Source organism: Pogona vitticeps, chromosome 2, assembly GCF_051106095.1.
Source record: "Pogona vitticeps strain Pit_001003342236 chromosome 2, PviZW2.1, whole genome shotgun sequence".
Classification (NCBI taxonomy): Eukaryota; Metazoa; Chordata; class Lepidosauria; order Squamata; family Agamidae; genus Pogona; species Pogona vitticeps.
Window position 1 is genome coordinate 83,594,650 of NC_135784.1, and position 27,675 is coordinate 83,622,324.

The 27,675-nt window shown below is 41.1% G+C and overlaps 1 protein-coding gene across 1 annotated transcript in view; it reads left to right on the forward strand.

Annotated features, from left to right (window-relative positions):
• MST1R (macrophage stimulating 1 receptor) overlaps positions 1-27,049 on the forward strand; it is a 54,185-nt gene extending 27,136 nt beyond the window's left edge. The window contains exons 5-20 of the mRNA XM_078385517.1: positions 171-349; positions 3,282-3,456; positions 4,299-4,444; positions 6,517-6,678; positions 7,205-7,298; positions 8,438-8,665; positions 9,536-9,682; positions 10,984-11,140; positions 11,824-11,916; positions 12,983-13,183; positions 18,023-18,103; positions 19,189-19,370; positions 21,452-21,561; positions 23,139-23,304; positions 23,857-23,993; positions 25,186-27,049. Of these exons, the coding sequence (XP_078241643.1) occupies positions 171-349; positions 3,282-3,456; positions 4,299-4,444; positions 6,517-6,678; positions 7,205-7,298; positions 8,438-8,665; positions 9,536-9,682; positions 10,984-11,140; positions 11,824-11,916; positions 12,983-13,183; positions 18,023-18,103; positions 19,189-19,370; positions 21,452-21,561; positions 23,139-23,304; positions 23,857-23,993; positions 25,186-25,420 (2,493 nt within the window). The 3' untranslated portion in view covers positions 25,421-27,049. The remainder of the gene's footprint in view (positions 1-170; positions 350-3,281; positions 3,457-4,298; positions 4,445-6,516; positions 6,679-7,204; positions 7,299-8,437; positions 8,666-9,535; positions 9,683-10,983; positions 11,141-11,823; positions 11,917-12,982; positions 13,184-18,022; positions 18,104-19,188; positions 19,371-21,451; positions 21,562-23,138; positions 23,305-23,856; positions 23,994-25,185) is intronic.
• The last annotated feature ends 626 nt before the right edge of the window (positions 27,050-27,675 follow it).

The window sequence follows — 27,675 nt, forward strand, 5'->3', positions numbered from 1 at the left end:
AATAAATAAATAAAACTTCCCATTTCCCTCTCCATTCTCAGTAAACGTACCTGCTGTCTGGTTTCAGCAATTCTCTTTACTGGATATTTATTACATCAGCAATTGTCAGCTGAACCTAAAGGCTGGTAAGTCTTAGTTACTAATGTTTTGTATATTTTCTGCTTTCACAGTTTCACCCCAGAAACGCACCATTAAATGGCAGCACTAAGATGACTCTCTGTGGCATGGGATTTCAGTCACGTCCATATTTTTCTGGCACTGATGTTCCAGACGCAAAACTGGGTGATTACTGGGTTACGGTGGGACGGAAGAACTGTGTGGTGGTATTTGAAGAGAGCCTGGAAAACAGGTAATGTTCAAAAATTAAATTTGTACCCAAATAATATTCTGTTGCCCTTACTTCTCCCTAGGCATACTCACTCTCACTCTCACTCTCACTCTCACTCTCACTCTCTCTCTCTCTCTCTCTCTCTCTCTCTCTCTCTCTCTCTCTCTCTCACACACACACACACACACACACACACACACACACGCGCACACACACACACACACACACACACACACACACAAAGGCATACTGACTGAAATGTTGGGTGGCTGTTCCACCATTTGGGAACAATTTCTTTCAAAGATTCACCAGAAACATGCTTGAGCATGTTCTGTCTCCTCTAGGAGATTCACATTACAGTGTTAAACTCAAGACTGACAAGAATAATTTATACATCGGGACAGTGGAGAAGTGGTATAGCCTTCGTCAGCTTTAGGGGCTCCCACAGTCCTTCTGGTTCATTATCTCCAAGAGGTGACTACCTTTTGGTATTGTCATCCAGTACTCACTGAGTTATGAATAATACACACTAGGAAGAGGCTAAAGAACTTATAAAGTCCTCACTGATAACAGCCTAGTGGGAGAAGCGTGGTCCTCCCTTTTTGTTTTCTTCACAATGTCCTGTCAGTAACAAATGTAAAGGCAGCACTGGCCTGATGCTTTTTTCTGCCTCTAGTGTCTTCCTGTCAACAAAGTGATAGCTGTAGAAAGATGTAGGGGACAGCTGTGTTGGTGTGTGGAACATTTGGCAAACAGATTTTTCCCTTTTACTTTTAGAGCATTTGTGCCACTTAGCTTAAATGGCTTTTTACATATTGCTCGCAGCTTTCCAAGTACCATTAGACAGGAATTGCAATATGAATAAATCATTGTTGTTTTCAAAATGTACTTATCTAGATCTCTCAGGATCAACATAAGGATACAAAAGAGTGTACAATATTGTGGCTAATGTGAAATCCATCATTTTCAGCATAATCCTGTGTTTCTAAGTAAAAAAACACAACAACAGCCTTTTCCAGCCTTCATAATTGCAGTTGTTTTAACAGTTCGGGGGGGGGGGGGGAGGTGGAGTGGTTCAGCAGTCAGGGTTAGTTCCCTTCATTTAGCAGAATTCTGCCTCTATCAAGTTTCTTTTCATTCTGGTGGATTTTTTACTCCACTTTTCTAGACTCTTGCCAAAAAGGTAAACATCCACATGGGGGGGGGGTCATCTACATGGGATCTATGTAATTATTCATTTTATGAAGCATCTACATGTGATACAATTTGCACAAATGTGATCATTTTGATTCACCTAGTCTAGAATTTAGAGTATATGGGTCAGAATATGGAAGAACTGAATGCTTGAGGTACTGAGATGTAATCCTCAGCATTACACTGACATGTCGTAGCAGGATACGATTTCAGTTCATTATGTTGAAATCAGGAGACATTCTGTGTGTCACAGAGTACACATTGGCAGCTTTCCCAGAGTGGAAATGAAGCAGCAACTTCTGCAGTCCCCTAAAAGGACAACATTGTTAAAGTTCCACCTCTTTGACCCCATGCCAGACAGATAGTCATCCTGTGAGCTTTGATCTATATTTTGGAGAGAGAGAGAGACCAAAACAAACAAACAAAAAAAGCCTTTTCTTTTGAATAAACAGCATGCATGGGAGAGAAAACCCGTCAGAAACAGTGAAACACTGTAAAAATTATATAGATAAAACTGTAAAAGTATATAGAGAAAAGAATAACAAGTTTTAAACCTGATGTGCATTGCTATAGTATGATGTGTTTTCCACATCTGACACTGAACCACCAATTTGTCTAACTGACTAGGGAAGAATGTACTGTTTTGTTTTGCTGCAGACATAAATCTGTTGAATTATTGTAGATATGACCACAAAAGATCTACTGAAGGGGGTACAGCTAGTCAAAAAATAGGTTGAGAGTACACAATGGGAAGTAGAATAGAATACTTTATTACGATCAACAGATCAGATGTGAGCAACACAGAATAACCGCACAAGTATAAACAGTATCAATACAATTATAATATACATTATGTGCAGAAGACTCTTAAGGGAACAAAATCCGTAAATAAATCTTAGGAGTATACCCCTACCCCCAGTTCATACATATTCATATATGGGTACATACATGTATATATCTACAGGATTAAGACACCATTTCTCGCCTGCAGACTAGTGCCGCTGCACAGAAGCTGGCCACTTTAATCGTTACTGATGGACATTGGTCTGACAGCAGATAGCGTGTATAGTACTCATTATCTCTACCGGGGATGCATTGCAAAATTGGACGAATGGGAAGAGAAATAGGAAGAGAAGGAAGAAGCAGATGGGAGAAAGACACTGAGAATGTAAACACACACACACACACACACACACACACACACAGAGAGAGAGAGAGAGAGAGAGAGAGAGAGAGAGAGAGAGAGAGAGAGAGAGATCCAGACAGTTTCCATACTGGAGACCCTTGCAAGGTCTGGGTCAAACAAGGGTTACCACTACAGCCCCACTCAGATGGATAAGCCTTGTGCTCTTCAGTGAAGGAGGTGGAAGTGATGCTGTAATGACAGAAGCTTTCAGAAGCCACAGAATGGGGGAGTAAATGATTTAAAGCCAGAAAGCGGCAGTGATTTTCCAGGTTTAGATCATTCTCTACCATGTTCTATTGCTTCCAAATGTTTCCTAGACTGAAGGGGATCCCTAAGGAACTCCAGAGCTTGGTGGAACAGGGTGGGGGTGGGGTGAATAGAGAAGTTTTAATGTCCTGAAACAATCACAACAAGACCCATGTGGTGTAACATATGCCAGCAGGAATCTGGCCAGTGCATTGATCTGGGGTTAAGTGATGTAAAAGTGAACTATTTAGAAAATAAAATCTCTTGAAGCTGAAGAGCCATTAGATTGTTTGGCAGACCATAACCAGGTCTTTCTTGTCATTTCAGGTACAGCCAGGTGCCACACTGGAAGGATTTTGTTGAAGTTCTTGTATGCATTTTGACACCAAATGAAGAAGCAAAGTTGTTGGAGCCACAAGAAGTTAAGCTCACCATTATAGAGAAGGAAGGGACCCCATTTTATATCAATGGCTCCTCAATCCTCAAAGGCTTTGAATATATGGTGGGTTTAATTTTTTTAAAACTGGAGCTACTACTTTCATCCTTATCACCTTCCTCACTGATGTAATGAGAGCCTACCTGAGAGATCTGCTGATGGGGAGGGGGATCTGCTCTTTGGCAGATGTGTAGAGCAGGGGTGGGAAACCTGTGGCCCTCCTGATGTTGTTGGGTTATGACATACTCTGGCCAGAATCTAAAATAATCATCATCATTTGAGAACTGCAGAACTGGAAGGGACCCTGTGGATCATCAAGTGCAGCCCCTGTCAAGGAGGCACAATGGGAAATTGAATTCCCAGTCTCTGTCTCTGCAGCCAGATGCCTAAACCACTGCTTACATATGCCAATATAAGTCCAGCATCATAAACCAGAGAGGAAAATTGCTGCTACGAGTTAAGAAGTTAACACTTATATTCCTCATCAATCAGTTGCCAAGCAACTTGGCATGCCATAAGGAATATATGCCATGCAACTAACAGCAATTGGATGCTGTGATTTACAGAATTCAACTTATGCTGGCATAAGTAAGTAATAGGATTCTGGCCTCTAAAGACTAGAAATAATTTTGAGAATTGTAAATATAAAGTCCTTGAAACATGTTAGTATTTACCAGTCATTAGCCATTCCAGAAAGATACCTATTCAGAAAGATATCTCAGAGACTCAATTTCTTTGTTCAGTATGTTGCAACACGCACGCACACGCGCACACAGACACACACAACTATTTTTATTCTGTGGATTTCTTCCATATTTTACATCAAACTGCCTTACATAACATAAATTCATTGCCATTTGAACATGTCTCAGTTTCACTGAGTTGAATGTTTTTTTCACCATCCACAGCTGCCAAACATAACTTCTATCCATCCTCCATATGGTCCGAAGGCTGGAGGAACAGAAATCTTTATCCGAGGACAAAACCTTCTTGTGGGAGGTACAAGGAAAGTGACAGTTAATGGTATTGACTGTCCTTTGGTGACAAGAGAAAGGTAGGCCAAACATAGAACTGTAAGTGTAACTTTGTTTTCCCTGACTAGAGGATGGATTCAAGCTTTTTTGTAAAAGCTATTGCTATAATTCTGGGCAAAATCCTGTTGCCTGATTTAGTGCCAGCATAACCTGGATTGAGCACTGGAAACATTTGATTTACACTAATTGAAAGATTCCTAACCCTCTATTTTAAATTCTGAGGTTCTCTAAGTCTCCCTTTTGCCCTGAGAAAGGCTTTAAACGTCAGAAATTGCTGCTGAATCATTACTGGCAGGAACTGGACTGCCACCAGCAATCTGGCAATGAAGAGCCTCATGTTGCAGTGGTTAAACCGCTGTAGTACAGCCAAAACTGTGCTCACAACCCGGGGTTCAATCCCAGGTAGCCGGCTCAAGGTTGACCCAGCCTTCTATCCTTCCGAGGTCAGTAAAATGAGTGCCCAGCTCGCTGGGGGAGGGGGGCAATGTGTAGCCTGCATAATTAACTTGTAAGCCGCCCAGAGAGTGCTTGAAGCTCTATGGGGCTTTGCTTTTTGCTTTGACTGTTAAAGGCTCCCCTTACCCCCACATCCTGAGGCTCCAAAAAGGCTTACCCAGGGTGACAGGAAGACATAGGGAGCCTTGGAACCTAAAATTAAGGGGCATGGATCTATTGATTAATGTAAATTAAATATTTCCACTGCCTAATCAGGGTTAGGCCAGTGCCCTTTGATTCAAGATACATATAGGTCAATTCATGTTTTCTGATTCTCATATTCTCTTTAGGAAAAAGAGGTGTTGCAGAGCTACATTCGCTCTGTTCAAAAGTGCACAAAGTCATTTTTAAGGGTCCAAAATATTCTTCCAGCCTCTGATGATGCAATGTACAACTTTTTCCTATGTTCTTCTGAGAAACTGTGTATTTCTCATACTTTCCAAATGAGTCACAAATGAAAACAAGAGAGATGGTTGGTAGAGGTGGGAAATGATCATTCATACTTTCTGTCATTTATCACACTTTACTCTGAAGGCTTCTGCACCCAGGAGGCGGTCTTATTCTAAGCAGAGCCACCTGGGGAGCTCACAACAGAAACCTCTGTATGAGCTTGTGTCTGTACTATATGGAAGGCATGGTTCAGCTTTAACACACTCGTTTTGCAGGTCATTTTAAAGTTGGTTGGTTTTTGTTTGTTTGTTTGTTTTCCTCCCAGCTAGTGGTAGAGCTACTACTCTGGGTGGGAAACAAATCACAATAACACAAAGTATACACCAGACACAATGAAAAATCCACATAAACAACAAACAAGAGACATAATGTCTAAAAATAAAATAACAAAGAACAATAACCGATAACGCATTATAAGTATAAAAGTTATAAATATCAAGGACAAGTTACCAAGCCTACCAGGTTAGAATGAAACATTATTTCATGACTTTTTATATGTAGAAATGCTTTCTATCTGACATATAGTCAGATAGACAAAGATTGTATCTACACTAGACAGTTATAGCAGTTTGATCCCTCTTATAACTGCCATGTTTCCATCCTATTGAATCCTGGGATTTAGAGCTTGGGGGATGTTTAGCATTCTCTGCTAGAGAGCTCATGCACTATCCTGAACTATAGCAGATAATTCTAAGTCCTTCTCGAACTGTAGGTCCAGGCAGGGTTCTTCTATTGGATGGAACTATAACAGGCAAAATTCTGTCAAACACATATAGATACATGGATCGTATCATCAACATATTCAGTTGACATAAGGGAGATGTCATCATTTCAATAGAAAGAGTGTATCTCCCAAACCCTATTAGCATTGCTCTCATCATGTCGTATGGCAGCAATCTTATGAGGATCAAATTCCTAACGGTGACTCTTTAAACTTCTCAGAATGAGAAATTACGTTGTATGGAACCTCCTCTGGCATGGTGACTATCTGTAAAGATAGTCATATTGATGTCCACTGTACGTGATTTCAGTGACACATAAGAACCCATATTTCAAAGGACTGGATCTCCTTTAAGGGTGATAAAGTGGGATACATGGCAGACAGCTGAGAAGAACCCTATCATGCTGTTTGTGTCCTTTTTTCCAGCCAGGGGGAAGAGGCCATCATTTGTACTACCCCTCCTGGAAGAAATCTCTCCAATGCTACTGTGACTGTAATAATAGATGGAGAGCAGTTTATTTCTCCGCAGCACTTCTGGTATCGAGAAGATCCGCAGATACATAAAGTCTCCCCTAATTGCAGCTATCCGTGAGTCTGGCCTTTTAGCCACATCCTAATGTAGTAGAAATTTTCCATATCTGTCATATCTCATTGCAACCCCATGTTCTAGTTGTGCTATAATGTCCACCATGGGCCATGTTATTCATTAAATGGCTTTTAAAGTTCTGTGTCATTAAGGCAGCAGTCAGATTCACATTTACCAGATGGAATGTGCTAGGGCTTATTACTTAATAAATATGTATAGGAGCACACTGTGTCCCATTTAACCTAATAAAGGCTAGATTTTCAAACAATGCGACCCACTTCTTGTTAATTTGGGTTTAAAAAATCTCATTCATTCCAGTAGTTCTTACTTCCAGATAAGTATGTACAGGATAGCAACTTAAATCTGGTTAGTCACTTTCTGGCAGGCCTAGATGTTTGTAGCTTTAGAACTGAGAACTTTATGAACATTTATTTTACTGTTCATATCCAAATGCGTCACTAGTTTATACCTGCAGGATATTTTGCATCCTTCATTTATTTTTACTTGCTTGCTTGCTTTCTGTTCCAGGGGTTCAAATGTCTCCATTTATGGCACCAATCTGGATTCAGTATATAATACGAAGGTGCAATTTGAATCTGATGGTGTGCAAACCAAAGCTACAGTGAGTATTCTTAGTGGAAAGATAAAGTTACTCATTTATGTTTTCTCACCAAGGCAGCACCTCTAAGCAAACGTATTAAAGAGTGGGTCTTACTGGACTTAATGGAATCTATTTTCTCACTAAACCTGCTGCTTGGGATGGCACTGCACAGATAAAATAGTATAGCCATCTGATACTTTTCCATACCATTGAAACACCTCAAATAAGATCTCAAATAAGAAAGATTTGCAGTGCTTTAAGGGATTTCTCCACCTTAAATTTTGGCACATATATCGGGGAACAGAATCTCAGAAATGTAGGGTAGCCAATTAGAAGACTTCTACCCACCTCCATCTTGTATGAATTTTGCCTAGAGAAGGACTAATGACATAGATGTTCTCTGTGGATCTAAGAAATCATAATGGGTTTTCTCTTCAGGAATTCTAATCCTACACACAATTAGAATTGCACAAAGGAGGTCAGGGATGAGTGCTTTATGTCCAACCCCTATCGTTCTCCCCACCACCCATTTCATCTTCCATTCTCCATTTCATCCTTACTGCACTCTGCTTGTGTGGTCTCCCTGTATAACGTAGAACTCTGGTTTTCCCAGGTTGACAGTTAAAAAATAATAATCATAGGGCTACTCGCTCTGTGGCTCACAAAGCCGAGGGGGACGTCATCCTGTTTTCATAGCAGGTTGGAAAAACTGTTTTCTTACTTCGAATCGTGCTTTGGAGTGGGAGAGTGCTGAGTTTGTGTGTACCCATCTGTTCACATGCATGCAGGTGTGCATACTTGAACACTCCATATGACTTACTCCTTACAACAGTGGTCTCCAACTTTAGGCCTTCAGATGTTTTTAGACTACAATTCCCAGAAGCCTTCACCACCACTTCTGCCGGCCAGGATTTCTGGGAGCTGAAGTACAAGAACATATGGAGGCCCAAGGTTGGGGACCCACTGCCTTACAGTGAGGCATATTTCTAACCCTTGAATCATATTCTTGTAGTTCTTTCAGTTTAGTTCTTTCAGCACTTGGGCATCTGAACTGAACTGACATTCCAACAGTTACTAGATCAAAGAAATCAAGCCAAATGAAGATATTGGCTTGATTGAAATGCCTTGAGTTTTAAAAAAAATTATTATTATGCTTCTAGGTTTGTGAGAGGCCGGTATCTGCAGAAAGGCTTGTGTGTCAGAGTCCTTACTACCCATTCAAAAACAAAGCAGAGGTTGTGCATGGAAACCTGAACATCTTAATGGATGGAGCTCTTGGGCACAAGGCATTTCGTATCCACTATTACCCAAAGCCAATAATTTTCCCCTTTGAGCAGGAAGACAAATTGTACAAACTCAAGCAAGAAAAGGATGAAATTGAGATCCATGTAAGTAATGGGGTGCCCTTCTCCCACTTTCAGGCTGCATTGCAGCCCGAGAAGATGAAAGTTAATTCATACATTGTGAATCAGATACGATGCAGGCGTAACATAAGAGAAACGTAGGCTGCAGTTCTGTGTAAACATGCATCGGAACGGCAGGGTTTGCCATGGGGGTTACAGGATCATGGGGTTTTCTGAAGAAAGAGAAATCACTGCTCTCAGAAGCTACTCCTGCCAGAAGGCCTGTACAGTGGACCCTCGACTTACAGACGGCTCGACTTACAGACTTTTCGAGTTACAGACTTCTCTGGCTGCAAAATTTAGGTTCGACTTGCAGCCGGAGAATCGACCTACAGACCAGAAAAACAAAAACCATAAACCAAAATGGAACAAAAATGGAACACAAACAGCCGGTTACGGGATTAATCGGTTTTCAATGCATTGTAGGTCAATGGAGACTCGACCTACAGACTTTTCGACCTGCAGCCACCGTTCCAATACGGATTAATTCTGTAAGTAGAGGGTCCACTGTAATACTGGAAGCATCTCCAAGGCTGTAGAGCAGACATATGTCCAGTGCTTTCATATATTGATATTCATGTCATTTGCATCAGAAGCATTTAATAGCCTAAGAATTAACAGTGAGAAAGCAAGTAGTATCTACTGGAAGGGGGTCCCATTAAATGAAATGTTCAGCAGGGAAATGTCTTCCAAAAGCTTAGAGTGTTGTGTGGTGCTGGTGGGCGCTAAGGGGATGGATGGTTCATGGCAAGATATTTTGCCCATATGAACTGAGAGCAGGATTATGTTGGGTGATGTAAACATTATTTTCCATTAGTGAAACAGTCTGCCTTTTTTTAAAATGTGTTTATACAGCACAGAGGGTTGTACGCTCTGGCGGGTTGCATGGTGATCTCTATGACAGTGGGTGACACAGATTGCCATCCCAGTGTGCTGGAGAAAGAGGTGACTTGCCGAATCCCCAAGCACCTAAGCATCCCTCCGTCTGGTGTGGTGGCAAAGGTACAGCAACAGGACTCTGCAACTAGCACTGACCTTGTGATGTGTTTTCCTTTCTACTGACTCCTCTGGACTGTTTGTCTCTTGGCAGTTTGCTGCCTACTACAGTCCGGACCCACCTGTCCTACCTGTTCTGCCTCCGTTTTGTCCTGTTCTCTTTCATCGTTAGTTTGGTTTTCTGCTGCTTGCAGTAGAATTCCTGGGCTACCTGGCATGAGAGAAACTTGCCTGTCCTTTTTACACAGAGAAGATATTCAGTCGTGCATGTTTGATGATGAGGGAAACAAACAGCTAGGGATGGGGGAGGTGGCAACAAGAAAAAAAAATTAAGTCAGGTCATGTGGAGGTTTCATCCCACGTCATTTTGGAGTGAATTTAGTGAGCACCCATGTAAAGTCTGACCTAGTCAGCCCCTTGTGACTTATTTCTGACCTATAATAAATGTTTTAAAAGACCTGCTTACTCTTCCCAAAGCAAATAATTGAAATATACATTTTCATAGCAGAGCACTGGGCAATATTTCTGCCTTCTACCAGCACCAGTCAGACTCATTTATCATTAGCAAAGTGACATCTTAGTCTGGCATTCACCACAAGTTCTTCATAGCCCTTTCCTGACTTCTGTGTATCAGAAAGACTCCTAGACATGTGGTGTGTGCGTTTGTGTGAAGATGGGGAGAAATAGGCAGAGAAAATCTCTCAGGAAGGGAGAGTCTTACAACATGCATTTAGAGGTGGCTCATCGGTTCTAGCACTCTGGTGTTCCTCACTTATGTCACATGCCGAAAAAACAAATCCAGTGCCCATGCTCAAGTCATTTCACTATCCACATTCCAGATGGTACCTTTTGTAAGAATAGGCCCAGTTTGACTCACAATGTCCTCTTTGGCTCAGTCTCCACAAGCATGGTCTTTCCTGCTCTGGGAAACACCCTATAGGCCAGCTCTGGAATGCATGTGCATTCTTTGTTTTTAATCTGGCTTTCTAGTCTGATGTTTAAAGTGTTGTGTAGTGTGCTGTCTAATGACAAAAGGATATACTCATACCAATGATGACGTATGACCAAGATGGGGGAGGTATCCTCCTGAAATTTTTGGGTGAGGTGTCCCTTCATCCACCAGCTGTGCTTTTCTCCCCAAGGATGAAAGAGACATCTCTTCTGCTATCAACTTGGGATTTCCCCCTGCCATCTCCCAAGGGTCAGGACAGTTTGTGGCCAATGTGTCTTCTGATAACCTTGAGAATATTCCTTCTCTGTCTAGTTGGAAACCTGACCCTTTCCAATGTGTCTTATCCTTCTTTTAGATCTGTGTGAATGGAAACTGCACGGAGCTGGGCTTAGTGGTTCCAGCCTCTTCTTTCTCTCCTGTTGCTGTTATCTTGGGGATCCTTGTAGCCATTTTATTCATTGGCCTCTTGATATTTCTCCTGGTGAAATATGTGCAGCGAAAGAAGAAGACAGGTAATTGCAAGCTCCCTGTAACACTTTCCCAGTGGAGAAGGTCTTTCAGCAGTGGGGTGATATCCTTCTGAGCTGCCAATGAAGAGCAAGTCCTTTGAGCTCAATGAGGGATTGTGCTGCTTTCGCAAGCATTGCTGTTGTGTGAGCAGTAATCTCCATGAAGAAAGCCAACCCTCTCCTTGTGCAGTGGCAGTCCTTTCACAACTGGTATAATTCCATATGTAGTGTAATGCCAGTGTAGCCAAGTAGATATAGCATGGGACTGGGGCTTGGGATATTTGGGTTCCAATCCTTGCTTGACCCTTGAAACTCACTATAGGGGTGGCACTGGTAAACCCACCCCTAAAATACCTTAGAAATCCTACCAGGGTTGCCATCAGTCAGAAATGACTTGACAGCATGTAACACACATGATTGCGCATTACTGCAGCGATGAGACTCCATTTGGTAGTAGTTCAAAAGGATAAAAGCCCTAGTGTTCATTCAGTTACATTGCTTCACTATTTTGATAGATCTGATTTGCTTCTGAGGCCTGATCAGATAATTGTCATGTAGGCGATCTGGATTAGCAACTGGGCTCATAAAGTGAATGTGGTAAGGATAAAGAGGCTGTAGGCAAAACTAATTCAGATGTGGAAGAGATGGCTGAGTACTATTGAATTTTCTTCTTTTTGTTTCTGTAGGAACTGAGAACTTGGAAAGGCTTTCAAGCTTCAACAGGGGCATGACAAATATCCCTCTCCTGCCTTCCAACACTAGCTACATGGCTGATCCTGGTAAGGATGCATGAAGGGCACCTTAACAACCACTAACAGCTGAGATAGAAACCTATGAACCCAAGATCACAAATGTGCTACATATTGGCTTAATTTGGTGACTTCCTCAATATGGGTAGCATGCTTAGTCAGGTGATTTTTTCTCTCTCTCTCTCTGCCATTAGCACTGGCAAATCAGGTTAGTGCCAAGATTCCCATCACCACCTCCACACTTCAGTAGTCTTGTATAAATATATTTTTAAATGAAAAACGCTTATTTTTTTTTTCTTTAAAAAACCCGCACCTTTTAAAACTATGTTTTCATAGTTCTCTACAAGGGTTGACAATTTCTGAGGATTGAGGGACCCCTGCACATAGAAGCTGCACACTCCCTAATAATAATAGTGTGCCGTCAAGTCAGTTCTGGCCTATGGTGACCCTTTTGGGGGGGGGGTTCCAGGTAGGGAATACTGTACTCAGAAGTGGTTAATTTTCCCCTTCTTTTGGGGGGAATTCTGGCACTGCACAGCTTCCCCAAGGCCACACAGGCTGGTTCTACTCCCTGGAATCCCAGTGGGGAATTGAACTCCTAGCCTTTGGCTCTACAGCCGGATACCTAAACCACTGAAGGATCCAGCCAGTAGTAGGTACTCCCTACCATCCCTGAATTGGCTGCCACCGTGGAAAAGAAACCTCCAAGAACAATGATTCAGGTTATAAATAATTTAGTTTAAAACAAGAAATGTGATTTAAACTGGAAACTGGTGTGTGTGTATATATATGACTTGATCTAAAGGTGAAATTCCCCCCCTTTTTCTGTTGTTACCATGGAGCAAATTCAGTTGCTGTAGGGATGGAAGAAGCACAAAGATCCCCGGGGGGGGGGGGGGTCCCATGCAGCTTGACTGTTGCCCATCTCTGTCATTTTGTTCTCATTCTCTTGGTGATTTTGACTGGGAGAAACATAGGTATGCAGAAAAGACCATTTAAATGTGCATATTGAAAAGACCTGGTCATAGGAGATACTGGCATCCCTCCGACTATAATGTCCTCTTTGCCATTCCACTGGTATTCATTGTCTGAACAGGATCTCCAAACCATGGCTTATCGGAGGTGCGTTTTGGAAGTGTCTCTTACACAGGGAGCAGCGATGGCTCTCTTATGCCCTTCATGCAAGTCACTTCTGCTTCCATTAAGAGTTTTCGGCCTGAGCTGTTGGAAGAGATGAAAGATGTTCTAATCCCAGAGGAGCACTTGGTTGTGCACAAGGATCAGATCATTGGTAAAGGTGAGCCAATTTGAGATTGAACTTTGCAGCTGCAGTATGCAAGGCTTTATTATCAAATATATTTTACAGCCTATATCCAAAGAGTATGTCTTTATTAGGTGTTTTCACAAGGGGGGGTTAGGTTTTTTTTCTCCCCTACAAAGTGTGTCTTTGGCTGTTTTCAATGTTCCATTGAGGTACTGACAAGATGAGACATTAGAAGCGTGGCTGCTACTAGAATGATCATTGGACTATGGACAACCACTTCGTTTGCATTCCAGATTTAGGAGACAACCATAACAAAAGAGGTCATTGGTTCAGTATTGTGTAAACTTCACTGAATCTGTTAGGAACTGCTTGTCATCCTAATTTGTAGAAGCTTATTATGTAAAAGGAGGCTGTTACCAAGCTCAAGTCAAAAGCTAACCTAGCCCAGGATCTTTCAACTTTTCCATGTGCGCACACATTCCATCCATTCTGTGTTTTTCAATCAAATATTTTGAATTCCATGGTAGTAATATATTCAATGAAACTGTCTGGAAAAGATTAAGAGTGCTGGAAACTTTTTTTGCCTTCTAGAGCTAGGCAAGATGACTGGTGTTAATGGTTGCAACGATCTGTGACACAGTGAGGGTACTGTTAATCATTAATGGTTATGGATAGGGTAAAATTATGTCTAAGAGAATTTGGAGCTATAACGAGGTTACAGATAAACTGGCATACTTCAGAAATGATGTTTAATTATAATGAAGATGAAAAAGAGAGGATTATACAAATTTATATTAATATCAAAAAGTATATTAGATATGTACATATAATTATTGCAGTGAATCTAGAATGACTGAAAGAGGGAGAATTCAAAAAAAAACTGAGGCAAGAAATTAAAAATCAGATGATTTTAAAAAGATTGGACTTCCATGGTTTGGTAGAATGTGTAGTATGTGCTGTCAAGTTGGAACCAGCTTATAGCAACCCTAATAGGGTTTTCAAGTTAAATGAGATATTAAAGGAGTGGTTTTACTAGTTCCACTTCCCCATTGAATTTCCATGGCTCAGCAGAGATTTGAACCCTGTTCTCCAGAGTCCTAGGCTGTCACTCTAGCCACAACAACACACTGGGAATCCAGTGGTAGAATAGCAGTATGTAAAATGAAGATTTTACCCGAGATAAATTTTCTATATATGATGTTACTGGTAGATAACTGAAGAAGAGTTGAAAGATTGGCAAAGTATGATGAATAGATTTTGTAATGGGGATTAAATACATAGTAAGGTTCAAAATTTCAAAAGGTAGGAGAGTTGGGCCTTCCCAATTTAAGGTTATATTATATATAGCTAATCAAATAAGTCAGGATTGCTATTGTACCATATCTCAGTCTAATAAATTAGTGTGGTTAGATATGGAATTTCAAGAATTTCATTAGAACCTAGAGAACATTCTTTTTATACAACGTAATAAGAATATTGTAAAAAATATTGAAAATTCTTTTCTTAAAAATATGTTTTCAATTTGGAACAAGCATAGAAAAGCTTCTGTTCCCCCACTTTCCCCATTGTATCCAGTGGTAGAGTTGGAGAAATTCCCAAGAATTTTGAAATGAAATACTGTATGGAGAATTTATTAAGAAATAAATAAGTTCTTAGGATAAAAGACTGGTTAGAAAAAGTAGCGAATAGAGAGCAAATAAGAGTAGTATTAGGAATGGAAAGAATACTGTGGTTTAATCTTATCTAGCAGTGGATGACAGATTGGGTAAAGAAATGTTAAATGTAGGGAATTCATGAGATTTTAAGAAATGGTATTACAAAAGGAAAATATAGATGAAAATAAGGTAGTGAAAGGATAATAAATAAAACTTATAAACCTATATAAAATTTTATTGGAAGCAGAGGACCAACAATATTTTCTTAAAACATTATGTGAATGCTATTTGGGAGAAGAATTGAGTACCAAGGTTTGGAATAATTATTTGGAATGTCCATAAGGATAAAAGAAACGTTTTATAAGTCAGTCTGGGGATGGCATTTAATTCCAATGAAATTAAATCAAATATATACTAAATACAGTGGTGCCTCGACTTCCGAAGTTAATCCGTCCCAGATGTTCGTAAGTGGAAATGCTCGTAAATCGAAGTACCATTTCCCATTGAAATCCATGGGAATGGGATTAATCCATTCCAGCATTTTAAAAAAATACTATTTTTAAATAATAATGATGATGATGATGATGATGATGATGATGATGATGATGATGATGATGATGATGATGATGATGATGATAATAATAATAATAATAATAATAATAATAATAATAATAATAATAATAATAATAATAAAATTAAACAGAGCAAGTCCCATGCTGGGACTGATTTTTTTTTTAAAAAAATCCACAAATAAACATTGGAGCAAGTCCCATGCTGGGACTGCAAAAGTCCTCGCCGTTCTCTGCAGGCCGATGCTGCTGGTGGTGCCTCCAGCTCCGGAACTGGCACCAGCAGCTGCTTGCTGAGGCAGCCGCGTTCGTCCTCGGCGCTCCTTGCTGCCCTCTGTGGGCCGATGGCAGGAAATTCAAATGGCGGAGGGTGGTGAGAAGCGCCTGGCCAGGCTCAACCTCCCGGCTCTGGGCCACTCCCACCACCGCCGTCACATCCCTTTCCCTAGCCGTTGGGGCAAAAGAGCTACAGAGAAGCAACCTCTTCGCCAGGAACAGTTTGTATATTTGAATTTCCCACCCCCTTTCCCTGCCTTTTTCTATTTGTACGTCGAAGCTCCATTCGCAAGTTGAAGCAAAATTTTGCGGCCGGAGCTGTTCATTGGTCAAAATGTTCGTAGGTAGGGGTGTTTGTAATTTGAGGCACCACTGTATTTTAAATTGTTTTGGAGAGGATGTCAGAAAATAGGTATTTATTTTCATATGTGGTGAGAATGTGAGAATATATTGAAACACTGGCAGTTGGTCTTCAAGGAAATAAATGAAATAACTGAGTTGAATTTAGAAGTATGTCCTAAAAATAACACTTTTACCAATATTTGATAAGGAACAATTTAATTGGACAACTATGGAATTAATTTTAGATTTATTAACAGCGGCAAGATTAATGATAGCTAGGAATGGAAAACAAAATACTGTATGATTTTCAAGTAAATGGATGGTATACAGAGGGTTTGGAATAAAGTTTGCAATGAAAAGTTGACATGTTAAAGTAAATGAGAATATTTTTATAGGTATTTGGGAAGAAATTATTGACTTTGTTTTAATAAAGGGGAAGACAGGCGCACCTTCTCTTGAGTCAGTGCAATCTTGAAAAAGGAAGGAGGCTCCTTAAAGGAAGGAAAATTGATTAAATCTCCAGTGGTCCTGGAGGACATATTTTGTATAGATGTTTTTGTGGTTTTGTGTTATTAGTTTTTGTTTTCATTTTATGTTGTAATAACAAACATATTCATCCACTCTAAATTTCTGTCTTAGGGTTATGGTCCCCATAAGAACTGCTCACGATTTCTCTCCTAGCAGTACCATTGTATGATATTGCTTTATTATTTCTTATTGCATCATGATATTGAGATGCATCCAGTTCTTCCTATTCTATTGTGTTTCAAAGCTACAACATATGAAAGAATGTGTTTTTGTGTTGTGCCTTTGAAACATAATAGAATAGCTGAGTTGCAGCAAAGAATCCTTAGCTGTTTTAAATTTAAACTCAAACTAGATTTTCAGATATCATTTTTTGCCACTTTTATATGAAGTGTGCACTTATATCACATTATTTCAAACCTATACTGCAGTTTAATCTTTTCTCAAAACTAATTTCTCATTGCAATAAGTCTAAAAATTTGATAACATTTTTTCTACCGACTATTAATTTTTGTAATATTTTCCAACCTTTGCTTGGCTTCTTATGCTGCCATATAAACCTAACAATAATTTCCTGCCACTCTTACAATACTGAAATAATTTTTTTTATTATTACTGTATTTGCAATATCATTTTGCCTATCTAAAAGTCTGTTACTTTGATTTTTAATGCTGATGTTCTTCTTCTGCAAAATGATTTATAAGGTGTGAATTCACCAGAATCTTTTATATTGGCACTGACAACTGAATATAGTCTAAGGCTTGGGAGGGAGGACTAACACACACTAGCACTCACATCCAAAAGTAGGAGTGAACTGTGCCATGCAAACTTGCTTGCTTTCTGTAAAGATCCAGGACATACACCATGTGTCTTCCTTACACCTTATGCAAAGCCTTAGAGGCAAAAACACGTGATTACTGCTAGCGACTATAACTGCAATAGGAGATCTGTAGTTCTTGAGGTTTTTAAAAAAAACTTGGAGAAGTAGATTTTGGGGGAGGGGTTACATAAAGGAATTTTTTGCTAAGTAAAAAAAATTTTAACCCTTACCTGGAGTCAGTTGCAGTATGGTCCATAGACATATCACATTGGTTAGTTTTTCAGGGATGAGAATAAGATTGTTTATATTGCAAAGGTTACATCACATGGTACTGCAGATCATGTAATTTGACTGTGACTCTGGTTTATCATATTGTTCCAGAAGTGTTAAAAAATTAAAAAAAAATATTGGACTGGCCACTGCATGGTTTGTAAATTTAGCAGGCTAGTAGGTAAAGTTGACAGGATTTATTAACTTTGCAGAGGTATCTGTACAAGGCCTGGTGCTTCCAGATGAGCATCTCTCAGGTTGGACTGTATTCAAAATTTTAACCACCTTTTTGCTGCATTTCTTCTTGCCAATCTATTCCCTTGCAAAAGCACAAGGGAATAGATTACACTGTGCCTACTGATTTCTGTACTGGCTTGTTCATGTAACAGGGCTTGCTCATTCTTTTCCTATCCAGGGCATTTTGGGAGTGTTTATCATGGAACATACATAGATTCATCTCAGAGAGAAATGGGTTGTGCCGTTAAATCCCTGAACCGTGAGTAACTCTTATTTCTTTCTTAGTAGTGTTGACTTTATTTAATGGCCTGGAAAAGGAAGCCCAAGGGCTCATTGACCTTATCCGGCCACTCCAAGTGCAATGAAAACTAATGTAGCCCTATTAATGTTTAAAATATGAAGCACATGTCCAGTGTTTAAATGTACAGCTTTGATTAATGTTTTTAAGTGTTTATGTTTTTTCAAATGAATCCACTGCTCTGTTTGCCAGTGATCACTCATGCTGGTGATGAACTAAAGTAGAGCAGTCTTAACCTCACCAACATTTAGTAGCCCATTGAAAAGCCAGAAAGGTGCGAGTTGGAACACTTGTGGTCAGGCTGGCTCACTCCAGCAAAGACATTTTCTGGTTGACATATTTAGGAGCGCACCAGCCCATCCTCTGCAGCGGTCCAAATAGCAGGATAAACATTCATCTGATTGCATTCTTTGCCTGCTATTAAGTACTGCCAAAGCTTCCCTGGGGAGACTTGTTGGCATGTTGAAGTAAGAAGCCCTAGGTGGTGGGGTGGGGGAAATGGAGAGGTAGATATGCTGTTGGTTCTTAATTAACTTTTGTAAGACATGGCTTAATGCCAGGCTCCCACTGAAGCCAGTCATCTTCCAGACTTTTATCAGTCTTAGAGGATATATATTTCTGTGGCACTCTTAAGTTCCTTCTTGTAAACTGATTATCCCATGGGGCTTGGAAAACGGGTGCCCGTGTGTGGTCTTGATCCATATCTACTGAGTTTTCTTACCCTGGCAACCTTTTCCTCCCTTATTCTTTGTGTTGACATCACATTTCAGCTTGGGAAGTACTGGAGTGTGATACCCCCAAATCCCCCCCACCCCATGCATTAGGGTCAGCTTGCTGGTTTGTTCTTTGATGAGTAGCAACAAACTGTTTCTGCCAGAAGGAAAGGTTATCAGTGGTTGTGTGAATGTGTAACAGCAGCCTTCTACATAACGGGAAGCCACTTCTTAATACATTTATGGTTCCCTGAATCATGTAGGGTGTCAAACAGAGTGTGTGGAATTCTTTTTTTTTTTTAACCTTTAAGCAGACTCTCCTTTATTTTTCAGGTATCACCGACTTGGAGGAGGCAGAAGAATTTTTGAAAGAGGGAATTCTGATGAAGAGCTTTCATCATCCCCATGTTCTCTCTCTCCTCGGGATTACCCTGCCTAGAGAAGGGCTCCCCCTTGTGGTGCTACCGTACATGAAGCATGGAGATCTGCGGCATTTTATCCGTTCTGAGGAGCGGGTATGTACTATTTCTCAGATTGAGCTTCGTTCAGCAACCTGTCCCTTGTGGCCTTTGCTCTGGGAGATAATCCTCTCTTTGGTTCCCTGGGCCTGGGTTTAAATCTTGGGTTGGGAGTTGCTTGCATCTTTGCAGAGCAGGATAATTTTAAAGAAGTTATGCTGGGCAAGAACTGGAGTTCAAAAGCATCTGGAGGTTACCTGCCTTGGGATACATGGAAAATGTTGGAACCCCTTTCTTCCCCTTCCTTCCAATGACCGTCTGCTTTTTACTCTGATCTTACAGCCACCTGCCCCTTTGGCAATCTTCTGCTTGGCACGGCAGCCTTTTCTTTGCACACAGGCTTTGCCTGCATGCTCCCTCTGCAAGGTGTTTATGACCTGACAGTAGGCAGAGAGCACCGTGGTTGGTTTCTGGGAGCAGAGCACCAGAAAATGATGAAATCTATTCTGCAGCACTGAACTTGCTAAGAAAAGCATTTTTTTTTTTTTGCCTGGTTTCTGCCAAAGCATTTCGTATGTGGAAACTCTCTTGCTTGCAGCGGCCTTTCCTGCTGCAGCAGGGTGTGGGAGCTCCACAGAGCTGGGAGCAGACGTTGCTTTCTGTTTGTTTCGTTTTGCTGACTCGTGAGTCTTCCTGAGCGGTAGGAACGTGAGCTGGTGGCTGGTGCGTTTGCTGCCAGAGAGGCACAGGCCTTTATGAACAGCACTTGGTCCATCATCCATAGACTCTCCTTCATATTAGCGGCTGCTGTTTCAGGGATAGGACTTTTTAAAAAACAATCTTGCCTCTCTGGAAGAAAGAATGGGGCTCCAGCAACCCCACCCTGTGGCCCACACCCTCAGATAGTTCATCCAGTTCACTGTTATTGTGAAGACATTGCCCATATCTTGGGAACTCATTGAATGCATTTGTGACATATTAGCGAACAATAACAAAACCCCTCCACACACAACCTTCAGTTGTAATTAAGTGTGTTACTTATCATGCCAAGTTTTGAAATATTTACTACCTTTTTTGTGGCTTGGGGAAATGTAACCTTCCCCCCCCCCCAATCCCCTTGCAGAGGAATGCACAGCTTTTGTTAAAGAAGTTACAAATAGCAGTAAAGCCCTTGCACATGCTCTGAATTGGTTGTGCACAAGCACCATATTGTACTATTTTTGCTCTAAGGCTGCTTCTGTGGCAAATGTAAGGAAACATGATTGAGACACACTTTGAGTGGCTGAACAGAGATGCAATGAGAGCCTTTACCCACTAGGGGTCCACATAGATCCACATATACATATTATGAACTCTATAATGGAAGATTAGGCTAAAATAAGATTCTTGCACATATATTAGTGCCATGGTCAACATCACATTCACTTTCATGTTCCTTATTCGGTTGTGATTGCCAATTTTTTCCACAGCCTGCAGCAGGAAAGACTCAATGGGCAGAATATTCCTATTGCATGTTCATATATATATATAGAGAGAGAGAGAGATAGATACGTATACTTACTGTGTATGGGTTGTTGGGTATAAGTGTGTTTATATCTTATTTTGTTCATATTCTGCTTCCCTCTCCCCCAGGGTTGGGATAGTAAACTGTTTGCAATATGATTAAAAAGCAGCTGTCACTGTAATATTAAAAACACAAACAGATCATCATATTAAAAACAATATATTTATTTTGATATGTGCAGAAAATGCTCAGTTTCCAATCCAAAAGTAATATCTGAGTATAAAATTGTCTGAAGCAGCCCTGAAACAAACCGTTTCCCCACTGTGCCTTCCAGGAGAAGAGCCAGGCTTCGTGGTCGTGGACAAGCTGCTCAGTCACAAAACGGCCCAAGAAGAAGGGAGTGGAAAACCACTTCTGAGTTAATCTATATATAGAAAACTCTGGAAAGAGTCTTTATAAAGCAGAATCGACTTGATGGCACCTAATTATTTTATACATTGCCTTCAGGCAGCTGCAAGCAAATAGCCCATCCTTCCCGAAGGGCATAAATTCCTGCGCCAGCTGGGAAAGTTCAATTTACATTCCCTGAATGTCAGACAGGCTCTTTTTTTCCTTCTTCTTCTTCTGTCCCCAGAACCCTACTGTGAAAGATTTAATAGGCTTTGGGCTTCAAGTGGCTCAAGGGATGGAATATTTGGCCCAGAAGAAATTTGTACACAGAGATCTTGCTGCTAGGAATTGTATGTAAGTAACAAAGTTTGTTTGTGTTTGTGTGTGTGTGGTCTGTGCACACAAATCCATACAATGTGAAGAGGAGTTGGTTCAGAATGAGGCAAACATACGTAGAGCTCTATATGCGTGGCTGGATTTTTGGCTCCCTTGAGACTCATCTGTCAGACTGCTTCTTTTAGAGATTTTCTTCTTCACTGTTTTAGCTGGAACATTCCTTTGTCACCAACATCTGGAATTTCCTACCTACAGCTTCTCCCTCTTCCACTTAGTTTTAACAACATCTATATTAGCAAGTTAAATATCACACACAAGGCCCTGTTGTTCTTGTTATGTGCTGCCAAGTTATCTCCGACCTATGGTGACCCTATGAATGAGAGATCATGTCCTCAATAGCCTTTGCTCACCTCTTGCGAACTCAAGGCTGTACTTTCCTTTATGAAATCAGTCCCTCTCATATTCAGTCTTTCTCTTCCTGATGTCCTACTGCCAGGTCCAACTAAAGACGACATTAAACATGTAGTATGTATTTGAAGATCACATTTTTAAGTAGGTATATGCAGTCATTGCTTTTTAACTAACCCCCCACCCCCAAAAATTGCACAAAAAACAGAATGAAAAACAGGAGGGGAGTTTTCTTTTCCCCCTCTTTTTTAAAGTCCCTGCACACATGGAGCTGGTGGTGTGGATTTTAAAGAAAAGAACAACAAAGATATTTTTAAACCTCCTGTATGGTTTACATTTTGTGAGCTTTTGTCTGCTGAAGAATGGCTTTAAAATGGAAAAATGTTCAGAAATATAGTACATAGTTCAAAGCAGTGTGTCGTTTGATCTGGTGGCAGGACAGCAGGAAAAGGAAATGAACTTGGCTGAAAAAGCAGACAGAATTTTCTGTAGCATACCTGAATTTGCCCTAGCTGTAGAAAATGTTGTAATATAGGGCATCTGGTTCAAAATAAAAACAATTTTTAAAAGCCTACCTAAATATCTGAATACCTATTTCATATGGAGCTAAGCATCCATCTCTTGCTCACACCAAAAGCTTATATGGGAAGCTTCTAAATACCTGTAGACATTGCTACAGGTATTTAGAGGAGTTTGCTACAGAAGAGTAGCAAACACAGCTATGGGACTAGTGGCCCCTAAAGCACTTAGTCCCTGGTATCTGGGGCTGCAGTGAGGTTCGCTTGTCTCTCATGGTCACATGAGATGTTGCTGATGGTCAGATGACTAGCCTTGATATTTGGCAAGGAGCCAATTTAGGTTGCTCGGGGATTGGATGCTCCAAGTGGCCACAGCCTTGGAATTCTACCCAAGACCATCTGAAGATGAAAACAACTGTCTTGAACAAGCGGCTTACTCTGAGAAGATTTAAAAAGAACCAAAAAGAAAAGAAAGAAACACAGGTGACTGCTTAAGAGATTCAGGCCCCGAGACATATTTAGGCTTGAAAGGAACAATTTATGCATACCAACTCAGCTCCCCAATACGTGCCCCCCCCCCACTTTTCCATTATAGGTGCATACTTTGTGTGGCTGCTGTATTTCTTGTAACACTTGTAATTTCTTGTATTACATCTTTGTGTTCCTCAGGCTAGATGAGACCTACACTGTGAAAGTGGCAGACTTTGGGCTAGCCAGAGACGTCTTCGACAAGGAGTATTACAGCATCAGACAACACCGCAGAGCAAAGCTGCCTGTCAAATGGATGGCTCTTGAGAGCCTTCAGACCCAGAAATTTACTACAAAGTCTGACGTAGTAAGTGCAGGCAAAAGCAATGGGGTGTCTCTTCTTCTCACTGTTTCCTCTCCTTGTTGTTGTTGAGCGTCAGCTCCCATGTTATATCTCTGTTGCCCGTTTTGGCTGGGGCTGGTGAGTGTTTTATTCTAAGAACATCTGGAGAGCCACAGGTTTTCAACCTCTGCTCTGTTGCATGAGGTATGAGGGAGGGGGAAAGAAGTGTTAAGAGAACACCTGGTAAGTTTTCTTAAACTTTTTAGCATGACTTGTTTCCCAACCAAGGGCATGAGAATCTAGATGAATTCTGTCTTCTACCTGCACTAGCCTTAGAAAACATTGTAATGTAGGACATCTGGTTCAAAACAGAGACAACAAAAACAAGTCCAGCCGCTATTGTAACCATTTGGGTTTGATGGATCCTACAACAGTAAACTGCAGTTTAGACCAGAGGTCTGGTAATTACATCCATGCCCCCTCCAGGCACTCAACAGGATACATCAGATCTAGATGATCTCCCTGGGCATTCTGTTGTATGTGTTCTCCATCTCTGTGTTCTGCCTTTCTTCCTAGTGGTCATTTGGGGTCCTCATGTGGGAGCTGATGACACGAGGGGCTTCTCCATACCCTGAAGTAGATCCATATGACATCACTCACTACTTGTTGCAAGGCCGACGGTTGCCCCAGCCTGAATACTGTCCAGATTCTCTGTGAGTATATGTAAATATATAAACTGTTGGCTGAAAGGGTTCTGAATTCTGTGCTAAATTATCCAAAAAGAAAACGATGTTTGCTTATCAGAGCAATTTTAAACCTAGGGAATGCAAAGTTGGTGTATACTTGGAAAAGAATGATATGACAGATGGAAGGCCACGGATAAGATGAGAGATGTATTAGGTGTGCATAGGGCAAGAACTGGTGTCCCTGGAAAACTCCCACAAATAATCTGTTTTCTGAACTTTGAATTAATATTAGCTTCTTTTTTCCTTACTGTTTACAATTGCAGGAAATTGTATAGAGAAATGACAAGGTCCTAAGAGCTGGCAAAGTTGAGTTGACCAAAATTCCTAGTGTGTCATGATGTTTGGGGGTGGCAGCAGTCAGTTGACAAGATCTACATAGTGTTCCTCTTTTGAGGGGGTCCAACTGCATGCTTTGTCTTTTAGCTGGCACTAATTAGGCTGGAGGATTTGATGAAATTGCTGACAACATGCTGGCTAGAGACAAACATGCTGTGAACTTTATGCAAATAATCCTTAAATCTTTTCATGAGATAACTGCAAAAATTCAGGAGCCGAAACAACCATCCACAGCACTGTGAGAAAAATTAGCTGAGTCCCTTGGCCTTTGGGATTCTTTTGAAAACTTGTCCTGTATAAAGTCAGATGTATTTTTGTCTGGAGATGTCATGACCACCCAACTATGGATGCCTTCTTACCTCCTTGCATTCACTGTTATGTTCTTTGATGTCACAGCTATTCAGCTACTTGCCAAATGTTGCAGGGTTATCACTTTCTTATAGAGCTGCATGCTGTGCTAAAATAGCCTCTCCACCACCACCCTTTCCCAGGACTTTTTGCATGCTTTCCAAACACTAATTTTAGCGGTGTCTCCATGTGTGTGTGTGTGTGTGTGTGTGTGTGTGTGTGTGTGTGTGTGAGAGAGAGAGAGAGAGAGAGAGAGAGAGAGAGAGAGAGAGGAACAGCAGGAAGGAACTGTCAAGTGTTACCTCTGTGTGTAAGTCAAGAAGTCAGCTCTAGAGAGGCACTTGTATTAATTACTCTGGGACAGTACAGACGAAGATGCATGGTCGGGCACTGTCACAATACTGCAGCATTCTTAGGAAGTGAAGCTAGAGTTTTCAGATGGACATTCTAATATGGGCATGCTTCTTTTGGACAGGTACGTCATCATGCTGAATTGCTGGACCCCAAATCCTGAGGAGCGACCAACTTTTTCTGCCTTGATCCAGGAAGTAGAGCATATTGTGGCCTGCCTGAAGGGGGACCATTATATCAATCTCAATGTCACCTATGTCAACCTTGATCGAGGACAACCCTTCCCACCTTCAATCAGCTGTGAAGATGAATTGGACTCTAGTAGGCTTAGTGAGGAGGAGTGTGATGCAGTAGCCTAAGTGATGTGAGATTCTTCTCAGGAGGTGCCTTCTTTGAGTTGAACATAATGTACTGCAATCATGTGTTCCATGTCTTCCTGTGGATTCACTGCTCAGACTGAAGAGGCTGCACTTGACTCCTGTTCTGCTCAGATGGTGGAGCCACCCTTTGCATCTCACCCATGTTGTGGATTTAAAAAATCAGTGGCATGGATCCCCCCATGTTTATGAAGTCACAAGGAGTAGAAATTAGAGGGCTCAGAAGAAAGGCAAACATAAGCTCATCTATCCTGTAAGAAGTGGGGCAGGTTCCCCATAAGCTCTACAAAAGAGACATATTTTGAATACTTGGGAGTTATGGCTGACCTGTGTTCTTTTAACCGCTGTAAAATGATTAACATTTCAGCCTGCGGCTGAATCTATATATAAAAGAATAAACATATTAGGTTATTGTTGTTTAGTCGTTAAGTCGTGTCCAACTCTTCATGACCCCATGGACCAGAGCACGCCAAGCCCTCCTGTCTTCATATTAGGTACATAATAGGTACTGTTCATATTAAGGACTATTTTGTTCTGTTTGCCCTTTGGTGGCCCTGCCACTTGTGAGTATGCTGCAGAAGGGGGTCAACCCTTGAGAATGCAGTTTGGGTCTGTAGAATGTTGAGGGCCGTACCACTTGGGGGTGGAGAAGGGAAGACGTTATGACTTTCAGCACGTATCCTACCCTGGCTGGACTGCTGGGAGGGTTTCTTTCCTTTCCTTTCTGTTTTAAGCATTGCTGTGGTTACTGCCTGTTGGCAGGAGAGATCTTTGCCAGAAAAATATAGGGAGGTGGTCAGAGACAGGAAGTAGCCATTGTAGGGAGCAGGGAGAGATATAACATGGGGATGACAGTTTGGTTATTATGCTAGTGGAGGGTGCACCATAGTCTTGAATAGTTCTTACCTGTGCCCCATTCTAGAGAGTCTGAGGATCCTTGATGATAGTTCCCCAATGTTGAAGATACTACTGCTGGACATCAGGCTAGTGAATGGGGAAAGTGGAGCTATCCAGGATCCTGGAATATATTGTGGAAATCTGACTGAATGAGAGTTGCCAAGGGAAGATAGTTGTGCTCTATTATCCTTATACTGTCTGGCCAATATATTTTTATCCAAGGATACCTTGGGCAGCTGACTGGATAGTTCAGTAAGTTAGGTTTCTGGCTGCAGAGCCAGAGGCTGGGAGTTCAAGTTTCCTCTGCGTCTCCCAGAAGAACCAGTCTGTTCTAAGGCACGGTGCACGGTTCCAGGATGTCCCCAGAAGAAGGAAATGGTAAACCACTTCTGAATAAGTCTCTACCTGGAAAACCCTGAAAAGGGTCACATTAAGTCAGAATTGACTTGACAGTACACTGTTATTACTATACCTTTGGCATGTAAAGTGATCTGCAGTTGAAGGAGGTCTGTTTGGTTAGATGCTGGCTTTGTCTTTTATTGTTTTTTAAATTTTGTTTTTAATTTATTTGGTTTTTTTTGTACCATTTTAAATCAAGACACTGTTTTTAGTAGATATTTTATTCTTGTTAGTGACCTTGAATGCCTTTTTTTTGATGGGAATTTTTTTAAAATTTAAATTTATTAAATAAACAAATAAAACAATCTCATTATGCTCGTAGTGTTGGATATTGCTCAACAGAGCTGGAGGCACAAACACAGACCATGAAGAGTTAACCAAAAATGCCCTGTCATCAGTCTTAAGAACAAAGAAAAGCCATACTGGATGGGACCAAAGGTGCATTTTGTTTACATAATGACCGAACAATTACCAATTGTTTTCCCACCAGCCAAACATCAGTGCAGCTGAGCGCTCTCTCTCTCATTTTCTTTCTCTCTCATGTTCTCCAGCAATTCATATACAGAAGCATGCTGTACCTGAGGTGGTATCTTGCCATCCTGACTAGCAGCCATTGATGGCCTTGTCCTCCATGAAATTATCCAGTCTCCTACAAAGCCATCCAACATTGCCAGCTGCCTTCACTATACAGTGGTGCCTCGCTAGACAGTTACCCCGCATGACAGTTTTTTTGCTAGACATTGGCTTTTTGCTATCGCTATAGCGATTCACAAAACAGTGATTCCTATGGGGAAATTTCGCTGGACAATGTTTGGTCCCTACTTCGCAAACTGATTTTCGCTAGACGATGATTTTGACAGCTCCCTCTGCGCTCACAAAACAGGTGTTTTCGGGACCTAAGCTTCGCAAGACAACTGTTTAAACAGCTGATCGGCAGTTTG